General features: G+C 39.6%; 1 protein-coding gene across 28 annotated transcripts in view; it reads left to right on the plus strand.

The window, feature by feature from the left end:
* LOC105473429 (glutamate receptor interacting protein 1) overlaps window positions 1-22,608 on the plus strand; it is a 711,108-nt gene that overhangs the window by 602,157 nt on the left and 86,343 nt on the right. For 13 of the 28 annotated variants that reach the window (XM_011727248.3, XM_011727253.3, XM_011727245.3 and 10 more), the window contains 4 exons: window positions 2,092-2,247; window positions 2,862-3,017; window positions 12,916-13,102; window positions 13,691-13,836. In XM_011727248.3, the coding sequence (XP_011725550.2) occupies window positions 2,092-2,247; window positions 2,862-3,017; window positions 12,916-13,102; window positions 13,691-13,836 (645 nt within the window). The remainder of the gene's footprint in view (window positions 1-2,091; window positions 2,248-2,861; window positions 3,018-12,915; window positions 13,103-13,690; window positions 13,837-22,608) is intronic. The other 15 variants (XM_071071489.1, XM_071071485.1, XM_071071487.1 and 12 more) reach the window with 3 other exon arrangements.

The following is a 22,608-nucleotide window of genomic DNA, read 5'->3' on the forward strand; positions in this document are numbered from 1 at the left end:
AAAAAAAAAAAAAAAGTAAGCTATTCAAACAGGAGTAGCATGATCTGACTTACGTATTTAGAAGGCCACCCTAACTGTGTTGTGAAAGGTGGGTATGCAGGAGATGAGTTGCGGAGCCACGTCTGAAGGTGTTACAGTGGTCTAGATGAAGGAGGTGGCAGCTTGAATTAGGAAAGTGGAGAGACGGGGGAATCCAAACCACAAACAAAGCAGTTGAGTAGAAGGAGCAGGCCAGATGGTTTAGGGCAACAAAATTATAGTGGCTATGAAAGTTTCTGCTGCAGATTTCTGAGAAATTCTCTAAACTTAAATGTCCAGTGAGTGAAATTTGTTGAGTGAAAGATAAATTTATTTCCTTTAAAAGATACTTTATTGTTAGCACATAGATGGAAAAGTAGACAAATCAATATACTCTGAATTCATTTGTTTTTCTTCTGTGTACCAGCACCATGCTAAGCACCGTATTTGCCTAATTCTCAGTATCCCTGTGAGGTAGATGATTCCATGATCTCCATTTGGCGTTTGAGGAGATCCAGGTTTAGAGTGGCTGAGTAGCTGGCCAAAGTCATACAGAGAGGAAGGGCTGGAGGCAGAGCTGAAACCCAGGTCTGCTTCACCCCACAGTGATCTGTCCATGCTAGTGCTTTTTTTTCATGTACTGTTTCATTCTAGAAAGGATGCGAATTGACCAATTCAACTGGCATCACAGTTGATATAACTTAAGTTCTTTTCTAAATGACCCCTCTTTTCAATGCATAGAGTATTTCACCTCTCTACATATTCACGTGTAAGACACCTAACACCAGAATCATCAAAGTAAAAGGAGATATAAATGCATATGTTAAGCCAGGCCTGGTGGCTCATGCCTGTAATCCCAACAACTCAGAGCTGAGGCGGGAGGATCACTTGAGACCAGCTTGGGCAACATAGGCAGACCCCCATTTCTACACAAATAAAAAATTATAATAAATTAGCTGGGCATGGTGGCATGGGCCTGTAGTGCCAGCTACTCAGGAGGCTGAGGCGGGAGGATTGCCTGAACCCAGGAGTTCAAGATTACAGTGGACTATAATCACACCACGGCACTCCAGCCTGGGTGACACAGGAAGACCCCACCTCTAGAAAAATAAAATAAGTTCATATGTTATTTTGAGTTCTTTAAGATTATTAAATGAAAAACTTCATATCCGACATAAAAACAAACATTATGTTGCTCATATTTCAGAACACTGGGTGGAATATCAAATCTTAACGTTGAAACTGGAATGGAAACATGATAAAGATTTTCTAAAACATAAAAGGGATGCCAATTTGAAATTTTAATAAAGTTTATTTCAAACTTATTTAATAAAGTTTGAAATAAACTTTATTAAAATTTTATGACATCAAAGAAATATAAAAACATGTGAAATATTTTAATAATTATTTCTAATATAAATATGCTTTTTCAAAAAATCATAAAATATAGAGACTTTCATCTTCTCCTTATTAGATGGGATGCAGATAAGATTCTGATACTGATAGATGATTAGAGTGGTTTATTGTTGAGGAAAATGAAGTCCAAGTGATGGATTGTAGTGCGATTAAAATGTCAGAGCAGTAAATTCTGATGTGTGACTAGTAAACCACTTGAATCATGCACTGATGTGATTTATTGCTCCTTCTTTTCTTTTTCTCAAAACAAGTGCTACTAACTGACCAAGATTTGCAAATCTTTAATTACTAATTGTGTGCCATAGATCTTTGAGGGGCTGACTTTTAAGTTAAAAAAAAAAAAGTTTTTAATCTCTGCTGCAAAGCAGCGGGGGAGATTAGAAATTGATTCAGTAGTCATCTTAAAAGAAGAAAAAACGAGCTGAGGAAAGATATGCATTATTCTTGGGAAGATGAAAAGTTTACATCCCTTATGTTAATCATCTATTTTGCTGACCACTGAGAAAAGGGCAAAGCCAAATAGATTTGTTTTTATTTGCAAGCAGCTTTGTTTTTTGTTATACTTTTAATTTGGGCAATTCAGTTACTTTTCCTCTTTTTTGGTTCTTTGTTTTTGTTTGTTTGTTTTTATTTCTCATCATCACTTCATATGGGCAGTGAAAATTCAGAGGAGCGACAGGCAACTTACCTGGGATTCCTGGGCCAGCAACCACAGCAGCCTCCACACCAACCATCACTATAACACGCACCACCCTGACCATTGCAGAGCACCAGCCCTGACACTCCCGAAAGCACCTCCTCCAAACAGCCCTCGTAATGTTCCCTGCTTTCTCCTCCTGGTCTTTTATTTCAATTATGTTTTTCTCACTCTTTCCTTTTGGCTTCATGGGTGTTGTTTTTTTCTGTTTCTTATAGCAGCAATGTATCATTTCTGACATCTCCTAGGTTTTTTTCTTTTCCATCAGAAAGCATTTGTTGTTAGCAAAGGATATAAATGTTCAGAATGCTTTATATGTGGCTGAGGAAGTAACAATTCAGAATATTATACAGAGACAATGTTCTCAGGTCTTCTTTGTGTATGTGGAATCACTTATGAAATTCATGTCAGAAAATATCCATGAAAATGAGATTATGTATTTGATGCATTTAGTTGTTCACAGACAAAGTTGTTCTTTTGTTTAAAGCAATTCTCATAGAGTCTCTTTGTGTTCCCATGAGCTTATAAAGATCCTGCTGCCCCTTAGCATTTGTAGGCTCTTCTAAAGCATTGTCTCATGCTCCTGAGGGCTGTCCTCTGTCTGGCTAGAGTCCTTTCTAGCCATTGCTATGCATCATATGTGTCTTTCTGGATCGTTACTGGTTGGCAAGTGTGGCGAGCTCACACTCCACCTGAGAGTGCTCTGTGCAACATCTTCGCTCTCTTGCAGCAGCTTTGGTGTCTTCATCCTTCTCTCCTACCTCCATGAGTGCATACAGCCTGAGTTCCCTGAACATGGGGACTCTACCTCGAAGCCTCTACTCCACCAGCCCACGTGGAACCATGATGAGGAGGAGACTGAAAAAGAAAGACTTCAAAAGCTCATGTAAGTGAAATAACAGCCAATGGCATTTGACCTGGAAAAAAACCTGTGGGCATTGGAACCTTGGAAATATTGAAATTGTGGGAAGAGTGTTTCACAGTTGCCTAAGTGATCAGGTAGATGCTGAGCAGCTAACAGCTCTGTGCCAAAGACCATTGGCATGATACCCAGTATCTGTTTGGCAATGACTGCACCCCATTATAACTTCAGACTGAATTCATTCATACTACCTTTGCCCACAACTTTTTATTTGAGATTTGAGATTTTTCTTGCTCTTTTGATGTCATAACATACCCAAAGGTATGATTTTTCCTTTAAGACTCCTTGTATTATATTCTGGGTAACTTTGGACATGAAACCTTTGTTCTTAGTTTCTTACTCACTCTAAATAAATTTTGTGAAAATGATGCTCCCCTTTTGATAAATATAAGATTCTCATGCATTCATTTAATGTTATCATAAATGTCATACTAAATTATATTTTGTTACCCTCCTCCCCAAAACAATGATAAATATGAACATCCCTTTTTAAACTGTATCTCATTCCCCAAGACTCCAATACTTTTTCCAGAAACCTACCCCGCTGGTAGTCACTGATCTAACATATATTTCCTTTTTTTTTTTTTTTTTTTTTTTTGAGACGGAGTCTCGCTGTGTCTCCCAGGCTGGAGTGCAGTTGCTCGATCTCGGCTCACTGCAAGATCCGCCTCCCGGGTTCACACCATTCTCCTGCCTCAGCCTCCCGAGTAGCTGGGACTACAGGCGCCTGCCACCACGCCCAGCTAATTTTTTGTATTTTTAGTAGAGACAGGGTTTCACTGTGTTAGCCAGGATGGTCTTGATCTCCTGACCTCGTGATCCACCCGCCTCAGCCTTTTAAAGTGCTAGGATTACAGGCGTGAGCCACCACGCCCGGCCTAACATATATTTCTTATTGCCCACTCCAGTCTGAGGAAGTTTGGAAGGATGCTCAGTTTTACAATAAGCATCCTAAAGTCATGGAATTTCAACCATGAGTCTTGTAAAAATGATCTGGACAGCCAAACACGATATACACTAAGCAAGACTAGGAAGATGTGGTTGGCTACTTGCTTTCGATAGTGGTTGTCTGAACAGAGGGGAAAAAAGGTGATTGAATGCCTTAAAAAGAAAGAAATACAAATCACTCCTACATTTATCATTTCTGTTAGAGAAGATCATTCTCTCTCATCATGATCACATAACTTGTGGAAGAAGAAAACACTAACCTTTCTAACTACACCTAACCATAGTCTAGAGAGTCTGTTTCTTGTCCTGTATCCCTTTTGATGGCCATGATTATGATTCCTACAAAGAAATTTAAAGAAGATGGGATCTCTTCCTGTGCTCACCATGAGAATAAAAATAAGGAACATCCTTAAGTTACCTAAATAAAACCAAAGCCAGTTACTTCACAGCTGGTATGGACTTAACTGGCTTTTCAGCTTGCTTGCAAGAGATTCATCTCCCCAGGAGGATCTCTCTCCAGTCTCACCAGGGCCACCCTAAGTGCCCAAGACCAGCCATCACCCACACTGGGAACTAGTTTCTTCATGACACAGGAACCTGAAGGTTTCCCTACAGTGAACTCCATTCCAAAAGACAGGGTCACCACTGTGGTTTGTACATGATTTAGACTTGCATATATACTTTACATATAAGGAGATTTGTCAACTTTGGTATATGAAAATGATAGTAAAATTGAAATGGAAAATGGAAGATTGAATTTAGTCAAAATGAGAACAAAGTGCTCTTAGAGTCCCATATGTTTTTTAGTTGACACTAGAGTAAATTATTTACTCTTGGAAGAAACTAGTTGAATGCAATATAGTGAACTGGTTATAAGCCTAGACTCTGGAACCAGGCTACCTGGGTTCCATCCCAGCATCATTACCTTCTAGCTGTAGGACCCTGAGCAAGTTCTATAAACTCTATGCCTCAACTGAAAATAGGGAAAATCACTTCATTGGGTAATTGTGAAGATTGCATGAGGTATGCCTTGACTGAAAATATGAAGAATTACTTCATTGGGCAATTGAGATTACATGAGATTGCATATGTATATGTGTTTTAGAACAACACCTGGTAAATAGTAAGCACAATTTAATTGTTAGCTATTTTGAATAGTTTGTGTTAACTATCATCTGCCTAAATCTGAATTATCACGTAAGAACATCTCTTGACATTGCTCTCAGAGTTTAGTGTTTTTCACGAGGGGTACATTTTGGCCTAATACATAGGTCTTGAGTCTTCCATATAATGCCTTCAGGGTTCATGGTGGTTATTAGTATATGAATTTTTTTTTTACAGATAATGACTTTGTGTGTAGTACTCCTCAGTGACAAAAATAGGCTAACAGCCCTCAGCAGGGAAGAGCAATTAAAATGAATTGATTAGTGTTCCTACTTCTGCTTCAAAGACTAGTATTTGTGTTAGGGAAGACTTGCTATGTTGATTAGGGACATTACTGAATACAAACAAATAATGTTTGGCTATCTCAGGTTAATATTTACATATCTTAAATTTTGTAGTAGGAAACAAAGCTGAGGCAGCGCTGTCACTGATATGCATAACCAACTCATAAATTCTTACTTGAATCAGGACATTATTCTTCAACATGTTAGAAATATAAACAGAAACGTGTTTCAATACATTACTAGTTGTTTGTGTTTGCTGTAGACATTAGCCACTAGAGCACCACTCACAATATACATACCAGAATGTTTATAAATGTGTCTCAGGAGATCATACATTTTACATTTTATTCAAACAATAAATTCCAAATGCTATCAACTTTTATTCACACTTCAAAAAGATCTGAAAAAATGATAGCGTTGCAAAGGTTTTTGGTTTTTTTTGTTTTGTTTTGTTTTTTGTTTTTTAATGAGGATTTTTTTCTTTTATTGCACAGGTTTGGTATGGTCACATTAGATGTAAAGGTCTTCCCAAATAACTGATAATAAAAGTTTTATTGCCACTCTTACTATACCATGGTTTATTTCCACCACTTTATTTATGTCTTTATCCTTTGCCACCATTTGTTGCCCCCTTTGTAATACTTATGTTTCTATAGCAACCAGGCCAATTGTGTAGATGGTGAATCATGGCAAAAGTCACAAATACAATAAAAAGTCCCTTTGCTGTATTGGTGATGACTTGAGGCCGGAGCTTGCAAAACAGAAAATTCTAATATGTGTTTCCAATGCCAAGGAAGGAGATGCCCAGAAAAAAAATGAAACCTTCTCACGTGAAAATTAAAACATTCTATATCACTGATCAAAGAGGAAATACACGAAGTCTGTATATAGCAATGTGTTATAAGTATTAAAACAGGAAGGTGTCATGTTTGTTTCATAGGGAAAATAATGAATACAGCACACATTAGGCTTTGACGAGTGTCACAAAGCCCTGGAGGCATGGCCAAGCCAAGTCATAGAGGGAGCCCTCTCATCTCCTCTGCTGGAATCTTACTGCCCTTTCCCTGGCTGCCTGTGCTGCCTCTTTTTCTGCCAAAGAGGCCAAGTCTCCTTCCAGAACCTCATCATCTCCCTGTAACAACAGCGTGGCTGAGCAACAGATCTAGTTAGTTTGCCGCGCTTTCTGTTCCCCGCCACTGTACCCTGGGCCAGCGTAGAGACTGTCTCTTCCCAGTCTGCCTGAATTTCAGCAAAGAGTAGAAGTTAGAACACATTTCCAGAATGGTCTTTGCTGCTTTTGTCATCAGCAGTAACTAGAGAGAGTGCCATTGAAAAGAGCTGAAGGAAAGAAAATGAAAAAACCTAACAACTTTTCTGGTCCCTTCCATCGACCTGGGAACAAAGAATGGAAGATAAAGGCAGCTACTGGTAAGCTTTTATAAGTGACCATTCAGGGAGCCCTGGAAGGGGACACCCTAAGAACTGTCCTTACACCCTCATTTGGACAAAGGAGCTGTTGGCCGCCTCTACTGCGTTCCTGAACTGGATCACATGATACACATGTGTTGGGTCTATGGCAGGTTGACTATAGTGTGGAACACTTTAGTGAGACAGAAGTCTTAGATTACAGGATCACTAATAAAAACACATTATACTTTGGGAGGCTGAGGCAGGTGGATCACTTGAGCCCAGGAGTTTGAGACCAGTCTGGACAACATGTTGAAACCCTGTCTCTACAGAAAAAGAAAAAAATACAAAAATCAACCAGGTGTGGTGGCACACACCTATAGTCCCAGGTACCTGGGGGGCTGAGGCGGGAGGATTGCTTGAGCCCAGGAGATGGAGGTTGTAGTGAGCCAAGATTCTGCCACTACACTCCAGCCTGGACAACAGAGTGAGAGCCTATCTCAAAAAAAGAAAAAAAGAAGAAAAAAACAGATTATAGTAATAAATGTTTGGGGTCCTTAGTTCTCTATATTTTTTAAATGCTTCTCATAGCTGATAGAAAATCTTGCAGCCTTCTAAATTAAATAAACATTGGGTAAATTTGTAAACTTTTGGAGGTGTTATTGGCTGCCCCTTCCCTTTACTAGGAAGAATAAGAATTGACAAAAATACAGTCATTCCCTGCAAATCTGAAGAGTTGTGAACAGAACCCTCCATGTGAGAATGGGAATAGGACAGAGCAGGCACGAATCTTGAACACAGCCTCAGCATACACCCGTTAGCAGGATTCAAACATAGGATGTCAGCAATTTAGTCATTTCCATCTTCACCTTGAGGAGTAGACAAGCCTCGGCCAAAGCTGGTAGCTAGTAGCAATGATGACTGAATACCTTGCAGAAGCATCTGCTCCTGGAGAGAGAATTCACCATCCACATTTTCAAATGACAGGGGAATATTCACCTTCATCTTCTTTTGCTGGTTGACCACATTAATGAAGCAGGATAATCAAGCTCATTTTTTTCTCCTCTAAGTTAATATTGATTTTTTTTCCTTTTGGTTCCTTATCTTTAAATCTACAATATATCGTTTTCATATCTGGTAATAATTTTCAAAACTTTTATATGTGTAACTAATCAATACATATAATTTCAAATGAAATTTTGCTCTGTCAAATAAAAGATTCCAATATGTCAGAGGACTTTCAGAGTTAATTATAAAATCAGAAATTATTTGCTATAATGCTATATGTATAATATAAATTGTAACTATATAATTATAAAACCAATACATAATATGTACATTTATTTTAAATCCTAAATTCAATTTTCTAATAATTTGTATCATCTCAACTTGCCTCCAGATAGAGCTTATAAATTTAATAATATTCATATTAAATTAGTACTTATTTTCAAAACCTTCTAGAGAATAAAATTATTCAACTGTCTTCACTGTTTCAAAAAATATAGCAAGTCTTTCTTTTGAGAAGGCTTCACTATATCTAATATAATCTCACCTGTTACTATTAAACTGACCTCTTTTTTTCTTGGCTCTTTCTTAGTGAAGATGGTAAACAGCTGCCTTAAAGTTTCTTAAATAGCTTTTAACACCAATTAAGTAGTCTGATAATCTATATCAAATTGTGATCTCAAATGAAAAAAAAATTAATGTGAACTTACAAAAGAGTCACAGAAAGTAAAGGATTCCTGATTAAGTCCAAAAAGCTTCACCTAGAGGATAAGTGGAAGTTACCTGCCAAACATGTGATGCTGTAACATGATACTCCCATTTTCTATGAGAAATAACTGGAATGCAACGTACTCTCCAGATCCTTATTGACAGGAAATGGTGTCTCCCAGTGATTTGGTGCCACTGATAGCAAAAATTATGATCTGGAGAGTAATCACGGTACACTCTACATCAGTAAAACCACACCAGAACATGTGATCTAAATTAGTACATGGCAGTCCATGTGTCAGACCTGGCAATTGCAAGCTTCCACCTGTAAGAAGCATAGGGTTGGAGGCTACCTTCACCCCCCACTGCAGGCTATGTTAACCTTAATCCAGCTGCAACAGAATGAGGATGGTGCTTCTTAAGGAAAAGTCAATTTTTTTTCTTACTCCTGCTAGACAAATGATCTACTTCACCCTCCCTTGCCCCATCAGCTGCAATTACCTGGGTCCTGAAGAATGACTTGTAGTTCCTTACGGTAACTCAGCATCATCTATGAGAAGTATTGTTTCCTAAAAGGAATGTGCAGATGACATCCCAAAACTTGATTCATTCCCCATTTATTCAGCATTGATTGAATGTTCCAGGCACTAAGATTTCAGAGATTAAAAGAGCTGGCTCCAACCTTTCAAGGACTCAGGGTCAAGTGGAGAGAAACAGGCAAATAGAGACCTGATAAATGCTGAAACGGGACCATGTATTAGAAATGTGGAAATATAGAAAAGTAAGTACCTAATTCTGCCTGGATAAAACAGAGAAAGGGACCCAGAGCAAGAGCTGAGTGGCAGAGGGCACAGTATATATGAAGACACAAAAGTGTGTCAAGAGAGCTGAGGCACATGGCACATGAAGGGACCAAGAGAAACAGGAGAGTGGGTTGGCAGGAGAAAGGAACTGATGAAGGGTCCTGTGTACTCTGCTAGAATTGAAAAGTTTGTTCTATAGGAAACAGGGAACTATTGAAAATTCAAAACAGGGCAGGGATTACCTTTGCATGTTAGGAAGGCTACTCTAGCAGCAGTTGGAGGCTGTTATCATAAAACAAGAGGCAGGGTCACTAGTTAGAAGTCTATCCAGTAATGTACACTGGTGATGATGGGGCCTTGCTCTGTAGTAGTGACAATAAGAAAGGGAAGAAGATTCACTCAGTTTTGAAAACATTGAGGAGCCAACGAGACAGTTTGTAGATGGGATACCCATTGAATAGGGAAATCCATCACTGGTGCTTGACAGAAACTAAGGAGAAAGTTGAGAAGATACATGCAGAGTAGATAAGTTGGGGCCTCATTGTATCAGCAAAGTTTATCTGACGGGAGGTTCAGCTGGAAATAATATGTAGGGAATATTGTGCATGTAAGGACCCAGAAATAAGTACATTAGAATAATTCAAATGAAAAATAATGAAAGCCCAAATTGAGGTACTGAAATTAATAAGGGAAAAGAGGATTTTTGTAAGATATATTTCAGTGGCCATCCCGAAAGGATTTAGCAGTGGATAGAATTTGAGACAATGGGGAGTTATGAGTTAAGGCTACTTTGAGATTTCAAGCCTAGAGAGCCTGTTCACAGAAATAGTAGTGGCAATGAGAGAGGGAAGAGGATTCGCTCAATTTTGAAAACATTGAGTTTGAGGAGCCAATGAGAGAATGTGTGGATGGGATACCCATCAAGGAGGGAGATCCATTACTGGAGCTTGACAAAAACAAGAGAAAGAGTTGAGAAGATACATGAGGAAGACATATAGGCGTGCTGGGAATGAATGAGGGAAAGAATGAGGGTAGAAAAGACTTGGAGGATGGAACTGTGCACTGGAATGCAGAGGGCGGCAAAGCAACTGGCTGGGACTGAAAAAGTAAGACACTCGAAACAAATCTTCATCAAAACCAAGCAAACAATTTTAGAAAGCAAGGGATGGTCCTAAAGCCAGTCACCAGGTAGAGCAGATGAGGCCATTGATTTTAGCAGTCAGGAAGTCATCGGTGAGAGCAGTTTTGGTAAATGGTGAAGGCAGAAACAAAGTTTTTAGCAGCTTCAGAATCAGTACATATCTATAGACAGAGGTCAGAAAGCTGGGGGAGTGAGTAGAAAAGTTCGGAAAAGAAGCAAGAGAGAAATTTTTTCATGGCACAAAATCATGGGGGGTGGAAAGGGATAGTATTAAAAACACTAACAGGGGGAATTAGCCTTGAAATGGAAGGAAGAATACAACCTCCTGTAGTGGGGAAAAAAGGAAGAGGGAACAAATAATGATAAAGAGAAATTGAGGCTAAACAGAATGTTGTTTAAGGAACTCTGGTCAAAGGGTTGCATCTTTTCAGTCTTATAGGAAATGAGGAGTAACGTTCGACCATGATTTAGGGTAGAAACATATGAGACAGATCCTTTGTGGAATGAAATAAGGTGTCAAAATATCACACAACAACTAATTTAAGGGCCTAATAGGATTGTGAATTTGTAGTGACTTTTCCTAGCACTCTTCAGCAACTTAGTAACAGCAGTGGAGTTGACTGGGCATTACCGAAGAGTATAAAATATTAGAGTATAGAAAAAATCCCAAGAGGTTAAAGAATCTTTGAGCCTAGGAGATGCATTATTAAAATGCTCACTAGAAGTCCATGTGGAGTGTGGCGAAAATGATGCCAGCAAAGCCAGTGGGCAAAGACAATGGCTTTCCACCTGCACTTGCCAGATCCCCACATGAGGCCAGGGAAAGCCTCGGGGGTCTCCCATTCCCACATCAACTACAGTAGCTGTTTTTATCTGGAATACAAAGGCGGTCCTTATATGTTTTCATTTTAAGGGGGAAAAATCTGTTGCTAAAATATTGTTGGAAAACCAGTAGACTCAGGAGACAAGTGAGAGGGAATGGGACTGGAAGTCATAAAGAGGAGACAGATTGCAGGAAGTGGGAAAGATGGCTAATAAAGGCTATGTGATCAACAAGGGGGATTTGGATATCAGGATCTTGAAGATCTATTCATTTTGAAGGAAGATGGGGACCACCATAGGGTTCTGCTGGCAGAGAGTGGAAGTAGGGTGGCATTACTAGAACTGACAGGGAGAGAGTTGAAGAAGCATAAAGCCAGCTTGCTAGAAGGTTATCACCATAATGTCAAAGAGGCAGAGGACAAGGAAAAGCTACAGGTTAGAGGCAGACTAAGAGGTAAGTCCTGAAGTTATGAAGAAAAGGGGGAGAATTTTGAAAAAGTAGATTATGGGCTTGAAAATGAGACAGAGCAGAAATAAGTACAGAATATGGAATTTTAAATAGGAGTAGTTGAATCAATGTACCATATGTGGAGAGCAAGAATTATCAACTTGTCTTCCTGCCATTTGTAGAGAGAGTAAAAAAAAATGGCTTTTGGAGAGGGTTATGAGGTATATAGTGTCATCAGGTTTTAATTAAAGGGGGCCAGACTCTTTCTGGAGGAAGAGGCAGTGCAGCATAGGACCTGCAGGCAGAGACTGCTCACAGAGAGCACAGGTGGCCCAGCTCCAGTGGGCAGGGCTGAGAGAAAGGCATGGAGGAGTGGAGCAGCCCTTTCATGAGTTGGGAATGGAAACAAGATGGAGACATCTGCTGGAAGGTGTAGATGAATATCAGAGAGATAAATGAAATAGGATAAATAATAGGAAATAAATGAAATACAACAACGTAGACTAGAGACCCAGTAGGAAAGAGCAAGGCTGAAGAGAACAAACTCTGAGGGGACAGGAGGAATGTACAGAGTTTAAACAACATCATCGTGCCAATTCAACACTAGATTAAGGAAAAGTACAGCCTCACCACTCCAAGGGTCAGATTTAGATTAATTATTTCTTCAAAGCTGAAGGTAGGATTGTTTAAAAGTCACAAAGCCCAGATGCAAATGGCTAAAGTGGAAAAAAACATGAGACCAGCTAGCTCAACTCCCTTTTTCTTAGGATGTAGACACACAGAGACACAAAATGGCCTACCCCAATGTTCCCCAGCTGGTGTTCAGTGATAGAGCCAGTACTAAAACCCACGTACCCTGACCCTAAGGCCATCCTCTTAAAGCCCCCACAATGATCCCTGGTTTGAGGAGTGGGGAGCCAGGGTACAGGGATACACTGATATTATTATTGAAATGTGATGAATATTGAGAGATTCACTTATCTTTTTCAACTTTTGCTAAACCAGAGGCCATAATTGAACCTCCCACCATTGCCATTAAGTTTTTATGCAGAGACACGATCTATTTTGGAAATGCTGGTATTCCTGGTGCTTGCTCCAACCTAAAGTCAGTATTTTCTGTTTGTTCCTCTAGTGTCCTTAGCCTCCAGCACAGTGGGATTGGCTGGGCAGGTTGTTCACACAGAAACCACAGAGGTTGTGCTGACGGCAGATCCTGTCACAGGATTTGGGATCCAACTGCAGGGCAGTGTGTTTGCCACAGAAACTCTCTCTTCTCCACCTCTGATTTCCTATATCGAAGCTGACAGCCCAGCAGAGAGGTGAGACTCTTTTACAGCATCATTTTCTGCTCTGCGTTTCTGGTACCTGCTATCTTTGAATGGCTAGTGAATTATGAAACATTGCTCAATGTAGGAAATGCAAGATGTGATGAACCCTCTTCTGACAATAAAATTCTATGTTCTTGATCAGGTTTGAACAGAGTAATGAGCATGGATGCCTTTAACTAGTAGATTTTGTCCATCAAGGGACTAGAAGCTATATTAATTAAAAAGGAGAAAAATTCATAAATAAAACATATCCTGAAGTTCAACTTCAATAGTTTCTGCCATTGGGGAATATACATTCATCATTACTAAATATTGGTTTGGATCAGATTCTAACAATACTATGGTTATGAATTATTAATTACTTCTCTGGGATACTTCAGGATTCCCCTGCTCACAATTATAACTATGAAATGCAACAACATAAGATGTTGAAGTTGACCTATATGATGCCCACAGCATTGAATAAGCAAGACCAAATTATGATGCTATTTTGCAAGGATCAAGCAAGGTAGATTTGACAAGCTCAACTTGGTAATTATTTACTCCATCTACAACCTCTCACATGTGGTTCTAAATTAGATGTGGGGTGCTACAGATTGGAGACAGAGTGATGGCCATCAATGGAATTCCAACAGAAGACAGCACCTTCGAAGAAGCCAATCAGCTCCTCCGAGACTCTTCAATCACGAGCAAGGTCACACTGGAAATCGAGTTTGATGTTGCAGGTATAATCATATCATCGCAAGTCAGAGACAGAGTCAGGAGTGGACTGCATGTGAATTATATTGGTTATGTGGCAGAGAGGAAACTATTGTTTTATATGCTGAACATGCTTTTGTTTAGGAGGTTTGGGGTGTCGTGTCGTTTTGAATTGAGCATTGTTTTCGATTATTCCTTAAAATGTCACCGCATGAACAACTGAAAATAAATGTGACAAATTGAATAATAGCCACAACTACAGAGGCGACAAAAACAAATCATGTGGCCTTCATTCTTTCATTCTTCTGTATACTAGAGAAACCATATTCTTCAGTCAGAGACAAGTAAAGCCTCTCTTTGACCCTTCACACTGCAAAGAACACATGAAACTTCTTTTGAGAGCAATGAAAATTCCCTAAGTGTTTTTAAACAAGCCCAGTTGGCAAATAGTTTTTAATGTTAAAGAGAAATGACAGCAGATACTTGTTAAAAATGACAAGGAAGACTTTATTGGAGACTACTGCAGTACGGGTCGAGAATATTGCAGTAGGCCAGGAATGGTGGCTCACACCTTTAATCCTAGCACTTTGGGAGGCCGAGGCAAGTGGGTCACCTGAGGTCAGGAGTTTGAGACCAGCCTGGCCAACTTGATGAAACCCTGTCTGTACTAAAAATACAAAAAATTAGCCAGGCATGATGGCAGACACCTGTAGTCCCAGCTACTTGGGAGGCTGAGGCCGGAGAATTGCGTGAACCCGGGAGGCAGAGGTTGCAGTGAGCCAAGATTGCGCCACTGCACTCCAGCCTAGGCAATCTGGGCAATGAAAGCAAAACTCCATCTCAAAAAAAAAAAAAAAAAAAAAAAAAAAAAAAAAAAAAAAAAAGAATATTGTGGTAGGGGAGAGAGATGGAACCCAACTCCAAATATAGCCAGGGCAGTTGGGAGTTTATAGCCAGTAGACAAAGTGAAGATGGGGGAGTCATTGAATGGAAAATTACTAAAAGGAACTTGATTAAATATCAAAGGTAGAGGGCCAAGGGGATTCTCCCTAAACTGACTCAGCAGATTCTTGCTAAAATTGGGCTCCCAGCCCAAAAACAAGGCATAGTCAAGAAGAGGGCTCCAGGGAACCAAACTAAAGTTTGGTTATAGTCAGTCCTGACAGGTGTGTGGATTTTAGAGATTGGTGCTAGTTCCCATTTAAGAAAATTGTCTTCACACAGTAAAAGACTACCTCACAGACCCAATAACCCTTACCAGTTAGTAAAGATATGCTTGTGGACACAGGGATCACATTATTCCAACAAATATTTACTATTTACCATGGGCCAGTTATGCCCCTACACAATGTAGATGTAATAGTAGACAGGAAAGTAAAAAAAAGCTTATTTTTTTAAAAAAACTTATATGAAGCTTATATTATAGCAGCATATAGAAAGTTAATTTAAAAATTAACACATATTGCCAGTGTGGTGGCTTACACCTATAACCCCAGCACTTTCGAGGCCAAGGTGGGAGGATCGCTTGAGCCCAGAAGTTCAAAACCAGCCTGGGAAATATAGTAAGACCTCATCTCTTAAAAAAAGAAAAGAAAAAAAAGTTGTTTAAGTTAGCCTGGCATAGTGGTGCATGCCTGTAATCCCAGCTGCTCAGGAGGCTGAGTTGAAAGGATCACTTGAGCCCTGGAGGTCAAGGCTGCAGTGAGCAGTGATTGTACCATTGAACTCCAGCCTGGGTGACAGAGTGAGACCCTGTCTCAAAAAAATTAAGTAATCAAAATTAACAAATACAAATTTAGAGAATAAGTGCTCTAAGGAAAATACCACAGGATAGAGGGTTAGAGAATGACTTTAGGGGAGCTAATTTTGTAGGCTGATGCTCTAAGGAAGTGACATTTGGGCAGGGATAAGAAGGCTGAGAAGGGTAAGCCTTGTTTTTCTCAGAAGAGGCATTCTAGGGAGAGGGAGTAGGCAGTATAAAGACCCTAAGCCAGAACAATTAGCTTGCTGGAGAAACAACAAAAAGAGCTGTTCCTGGAACAATTAAGGGAGTTGGGTTTGGATTGGGTTTGGATTTGGTGATGGAGTTGGAGAGGTTAGAGAGACCGAGTAATGCAGTGCCTGGTAAGGAATTTAGATCACATTCCAAGTGTAATGAAGCCATGGAGTATTTTATGTGGACGAGCTAATCTGAGGAATGTTTTAGAAAGAGCCTTCTGACATGGGAGGGGAAAATAGCAGAAGCAGGCAAAACCAGTTTGGAGATTGTGGCAGTTGGACAGGTAAGACATGATAGTGGCCTGACACAGTGGTAGTGCTGGAAGTGGTAACAAATAGTGGAATTTAGGACATGGCTTGACACAGAGCTAATAGCACTTGCTTATGGGTTAGATATGGAAGGTGAGGGAGAAGGAAGAGCATGGATGGCTCTTGAGGTGTGAGGGTGAGCAGTCGGGTAGACAGTGATGTCTTTAGCTGAGAAGACTGGAAGAGAGGAAATTTGGAAATAGGAAAAATAATTCTATTTTAGAGATGAGTTGGCAAATCCACTGCCAATACTAGAGAAAAAAGACAAGTATATCTGTTCCTTAATTCAAATGACAGTTATTGAGCACCCGTTACTAGGTGCTAAGCACTGTGCTGTTTTCAGATCATTGAAAGAGAAAATAGAAAGGATCCATATCCTCAAAGAGTTCAAAGCTAAATAGGAGAGAAAGAGCTGCTGAATGGTAAGAATAGACTTGCCAAATTTGTGTTGCCACTGGAATGCAGAAAGAAGGGCCCAGGAGAGAGTAACGCAGGCATTACCTTTTGGAGCCTAGGATTCGGGGTCTGGGCTGGATAGCAAGACTGAGGAGTAACCAACATGGCAGTGATTGTTAAAGTCATCGGAAAAAAGGAGACCACTAAGGAAAGAGTGGCAGTGAGAAAGGTACTGAGGAGGGGACTCTGCCTGAGGAATACTGAGATTTAAAGGGAAAAAAAATGTGAGTAAAGGTGATGAAGGTGCACCTTGAGAAATGGAAGGAGAACTAAAAGAAGGTGGCATTTTGGAAGCCAAAGAAAGAATTTCAAAGCAGAAGTCACTATTGATAGCTTAAAGGTACTATGGAGAATTCAAGTAACATAAGGTAGGAAATGTCCTTTGGATTTGGCCATTAAGAAGAAAGACATTGCCATAGTATAAAAAGATCTGAGAAGTAGGGGCAGAAGTCGCATTGCAGTGAGCTAAGGAATGAGTGGAGAGTGATAAGTACAGAGATGCTCTGCTTGCTGTCTGCTTTAGGAACTGGATTTTGGAAGAGAGTTTGGCTGAAAAAATGCACTGAATGGATGAAAGAGACTGGAGACCACTCTGGGCTCCTCTTTTGAGAACTTCTGCATTTACTTATACACTTGTTGCTCTATTTTATGTTGTATTATAACCTTTATTCGGTAGTTCTCAACTGGGGTCAATTTTGCCCCAGGGGACATTTGGTGAGGTCAAGAAATTTAGCTGTAGAGAAAGAAGAGACAACAGATAGTGGGAGACTCAAAGTTCAGAGGGGTGTTATTTTGTATTGCGACTTTGTTTTGTTAAGATTGGAGAGATTGAGCATGTTTGGGGACTGACATGAATGAGGGAGAGAAGAGATAATAATGGAATCAGATCCACAAAGGAATGAGAAAGAGCAGTCCAGGACAGAAGGTAGAAGACCTCTTCTTATGAGTTTGTAGAAAAGGTTGGGAGACACAGAAAGACAAACATTACCTGTTCTCACTTAACTGTGGGAGCTAAAAATTAAAACAATTGAACTCCCGGAAATAGAGAGTAGAAGGATGGTTACCAGAGGCTGGGAAGAGTAGTGATGATAGTGGGGAGTGGGGATGGTTAATGGGTCCAAAAAAAATTTGGAAAGAATGAATAAGACCTGGTGTTTGCTAGCACCACATGGTGACTGCAGTAAAAAAATAATTTAATCATACATTTTAAAATAGCCAGAAGAGTATAATTGGATTGTTTGAAACTCAAACTATGGGTACTAGAGGGGATGGATACCCCATTTGCCCTGATGCGGTTATTGTGCATTGTATGCTTATATCAAAGTATCCCATGTAACCCATACATATATATGCCTAATATGTACCCACAAAAATTAAAATAACTTTTAAAAAGAAAAGAAAAGGATGTGAGAATGTAAGTACATTTTTAGCTGGCTTTTAGATGGTTCATGTAAGAACTGTCAAGCAAGGGTGAAAAGATCAGCAGCTTGGAGGGTTGAAAAGAATGAAGATTTAGAATAGCAAATGGGAGGAATGCATGAAGAAACCATCCAGAAGCCTGTAAAAGGATATTCAAGCAGAGTCTGGAAGCTTGAAGTTTATAGCAGCATCAACCTACACAGTGGAGTATGTTGTTGTTGTTGTTTATTTTCAGGAGACCTCAGCTGCCAAGTAATAAGAGCAGAGAAAATGAATGATTAGATTGAGCCAGAGATTGAGGTTTCAAGAGAAGGTTCAACAGAAGAACTAGTCAGGGAGGTTTAATATGTTTCTGGGAGAGCAGATGAATAATTATGATAGTAACATCATAATTATTATGGTAATATTTATCAAATGCTTGTTCTGTGGCCTGTCACTTTCTAAACGTGATGTGTGCATCAAATTGCTTAATTCTTATAACAGCAATGGAAGAGATTACTATGATTACATCCTCAGAAAATTGAGGCACACATAGTTGATGGTAGGCTGGAATTTTAACCCAGGCAGTCTGGCTTCAAAGGCCACACTGGCAGCACTACACTACACTACTGTGTTTGAAAGAATCTAAGTGGGAGAGATGGGAATCAGTAATAGATCAGCCCGATAGACTGAGAGAAAAGGGAAGACTTAAGGAACTAGAGATCTTCAGGAAGAAAACGGGATAGTGAGAGAAAGGAATGAGAGAGCTGATGTCTAGGAGATTGAGGCCCAAGTGCTGTATTACAGTTTAGGATTTCAGAGACAGTCAAGCAAGACTTATGGTGGTGATTTGCAAAAGCAGAGTGGAGGTAAAGATCCTCAACCAGGAGAGATCTGAGAACTGGGAACAGTGTAATGGAAGGACCAGTCATGCAGTGAAATCTCACGGAAGGATGGCAGGACTTAGAATTACGAGGGGAATATGAAGTAGCTGCATTGCACATGCCAAGCACAATACCACAGAAGGAGCTTTGCAGTAGCTGCTTTCTGTCATGTTTGGGTGGTTTGACTCACTTCATTCAGGGCTTTGCTCAAATGTCACTTGCTCAGAGAAGCCTTCCTGACCATCTATCACTCTCTATTCTCTTGCCCAGAATTATGGTTCTGCTTAGCCCTTCTCACACTCTGACGTTATATTGTATATTTGTTTGTTTATTTTCACTCTCCTCCAGTGGAAAAACCTATGAAATCAGGGACTTTGTGGGTTTTGTTTATGAATGTACACCTAGCACCCAATGTATTGCTTGGAATACAAGAAGCTCTCATTTAGTCAATACTTGGTGAATGAGGCCAGATGTGGTAGCTCACGCCTGTAATCCCACCACTTTGGGAGGCTGAGGTGGGTGAATTATTTGAGGTCAGGAGTTCCTAACCAGCCTGCCCAACATAGTGAAACCCTGTCTCTACTAAAAATATAAAATTTAGCCTGGCGTGGTGGTGTGCGCCTGTGATCCTAGCTACTGGGGAGGCTGTGGCAGGAGAATCGCTTGAACCTGGGAGGCAGAGGTTGCAGTGAGCCAAGATCATGCCACTGTACTCCAGCCTGGGCAACAGAGCAAGACTCCATCTCAAAAAAAAAAAAAAACTCAGTGAATGAATGGATGGCAAGCAGTTGGCTTTCCTGAGGAACTGGGATCAGGAACTTCAGATTGTATCAGGAGCTGAGATCATCCCCACTGTTTCTCTGGGGTTCCTGTTCTCAGTGCTGCTTGTTTCTGCATATCTCCTCCATTTGTCCCTGTAGACAAGTTTTCTCTGACTTTTTATTGTATGTAATTGTCCCATCTTGGCTAAAGTGCCCAGCCAGTTCTAATTTCTCATTCTCAGGAGAAAGAATCTAATTGGCCCAGCTTAGGTTTGGTATCCTACCCTTCTAGTCAGCTGTGACCAAGCAAGAATCAGGTAGGACTTTTTAAGGATGGGTCAGATGGTGGTAATGATACGGTTTTCAAAGAAGGCTGTCCAGCAACCCCAGAATGTACAATAACTACAATAATACAACATTAATTGTTAATTATTGTTGACTACAATAACAGAACATTAGTAGTGAAATGCCTCTTATAATCCAATACCTTTATTCATTATAAATGGGGAAACTGAGGCTCAGTTGGGGAAACCCAAGGTCATACAGCGGGGTGAATGGTAGACCTAGGTCTGTTGACTTGTTGTCTCTCTTCCCCATATCACATTGCACTGACTCTTCCAAGAAATGTTACCAGGATGAAGCAATTAGAGCAAGAGTTCTAAACCTCTGCCCCACTGACATTCTTTGTTGCAGGGAGGTGGTTTGTTGAATATTGTGTGCACTGTAGTACGTTCAGCGGCACCCACTCACTACATTCCAGTTGTGAAATTACCAGCACAATTTACTCTTCTTCATAAGCAGTATCTAAGTATTTACTTATGAATATATATATGTGTATATTTTAATATTTGTTGATTGAATACTTTAATGTCTTAAATTTAAGCTCCTAAAAAATTAGGAACTCTGTCTATTAAACCCAGTTTGTTCAGTACCCAGCTTACTTGATAAGGGACAGGAAAAGGAAATGTAAGTTCATCTCCCACTGCCCTTAATTGTTCCGGAAAGTAACCCACTTATAGATGGAAATAATATAGAACAGGGCAAGAAAAGCTATGTTCCCATCTTGTTGTTCCTTCCTCATGACAGATATCACTAGTTGACACTAGTATTCTCCCGCTGAGCCCAGATACAGCATCATGGTCCTCAATAGAACACTCTAGTTAGTCATTACCAACCTACTAGTATCTACTGGAAACTATTGGATTCGGAAGAATCCTTTCTAGCCAGTCAAGAACTTGGGACATTGGTGGGGACTCTTCATGTGAGTTGTTTCAAGACTGCTCAGTACTTCTGAATCCACTCCCAGTTGTCTGGATATAAGCCATCCATTTCCAAAATTCTGCCTCAGAAATATTTTACAACCAGATATTAATTCCCAAACCTTTGGACCTCAGAGACAAATTATCTCTATTTTATAAATATTTTAAGTGACATAGAGTGGTTAAAAAAGCTTGACTCATTTTTGCCCAAATCTCTCTCCCTTTTCTCCCTTTTTTTTTTTTTTTTTTTTTTTTTTTTTTTTTTTTTTTTGAGACAGAGTCTTGCTCTCTTACCCAGGCTGAAGTGCAGTGGTGCTATCTTAGTTCACTGCAACCTCCGTCTCCTGGGTTCAAGCGATTCTTGTGCCTCAGTGTCCCAAGTAGCTGGGATTATAGGCATGTGCCACCAAGCCTGGCTAAGTATTTTTGTATTTTTGGTAGAGACAGGGTTTCACCATGTTGGCCAGGCTGGTCTCAAACTCCTGAGTTCAGGCAATCCACCTACCTCAGCCTCCCAAAGTGCTAGAGTTACAGGTGTGAGCCACTGCGCCTGGCCCCAAATCTGTCTCTTTAAATATAGGTACTGTACTGCACAAACAGCATAGTAACTTTGATGACATGGTTTTAAGTTAAAGGTGCTTATAACCCCATCATGCTAATAAATATGTTTAAATTTTTTATATTTCTTACCAAAATCCTTACCATACATATAATTTTATAAAGCTGTAATCATAATATATGCACAATTTACATTTTGCCTTTTTTGTTACTGTCTTTTAAATACCAATCTCCAACTAATGTCATGAATAATACCTGAAGTTTCTACTTTAAGTCTGAAGTTATTTTGTTGGAAAATATATATATATCTTTGTTCTGGAAAAAAGTCTCAGTGAGAATCCTATCAAAGAATGTTTGCCATTATTATGGAGCCCCCAGTGCCTTTCTCTGCATTGGTGGGAGTTAAACATTCACGTTCCTCACAAAGGGTGTCTGCATTGATAAATAATGATGTAGTTGTTATCTTACTGTGCCAACAATGAATGCTTCAGGCAGAAGAGCCAACCACTTGGAAAGAAGGAGACCTTTGTTTACCCAAATGTGTTTTTAATTATAGTATTAACAAAGATAAAGCAAAATCAGGGAAGTACAAAATAATTACATGTGAGTCTAACAAAATAAACATCATTTGTTCTTAGATTCTATGTACTTCCTCTAAACCTGCTGTTTTTCCAAACATTGGATCTTTCCCTCTTTACTAGTGTTTCTTTAAGAAACCCCAAATTAAATATGCCTTTGCTTTAGCAGCCAAATAATTATATAAAGAAAAAATAACAAATATAAAATAAATCATGTTGGCATTTAAAGATTAAAATGAAGCTGCAGCTTGATCAAAGAGATTCATTAGTTGATATTTGCTCATCATTATGAATATTTCAAATCTCATGTAGTCAGAAGTGATTCATTACTGTTTTCCAGGAAGTGATAATATCTCCTGCAGTGTCATTAACAATGTTAATCTTGGTCAAGGTTCCCTGGATTAAAAATTTATAAAAGCAAGATGTTGCTGTAGTAACTATTCTAGAACAGCATTTTCTGGCCCTTGTGTTTCAAAGATCTCACTTATACAAGCTTAGCATCATGGGCAAGATGCTGTATACATATACAGATATACAGACATACATGTACAAATATGTGTATGCTCCCCTCGCCTTTCACAGAGAACTGTTTCTTAA

This window comes from Macaca nemestrina, chromosome 10, assembly GCF_043159975.1.
Source record: "Macaca nemestrina isolate mMacNem1 chromosome 10, mMacNem.hap1, whole genome shotgun sequence".
NCBI lineage: Eukaryota > Metazoa > Chordata > Mammalia > Primates > Cercopithecidae > Macaca > Macaca nemestrina.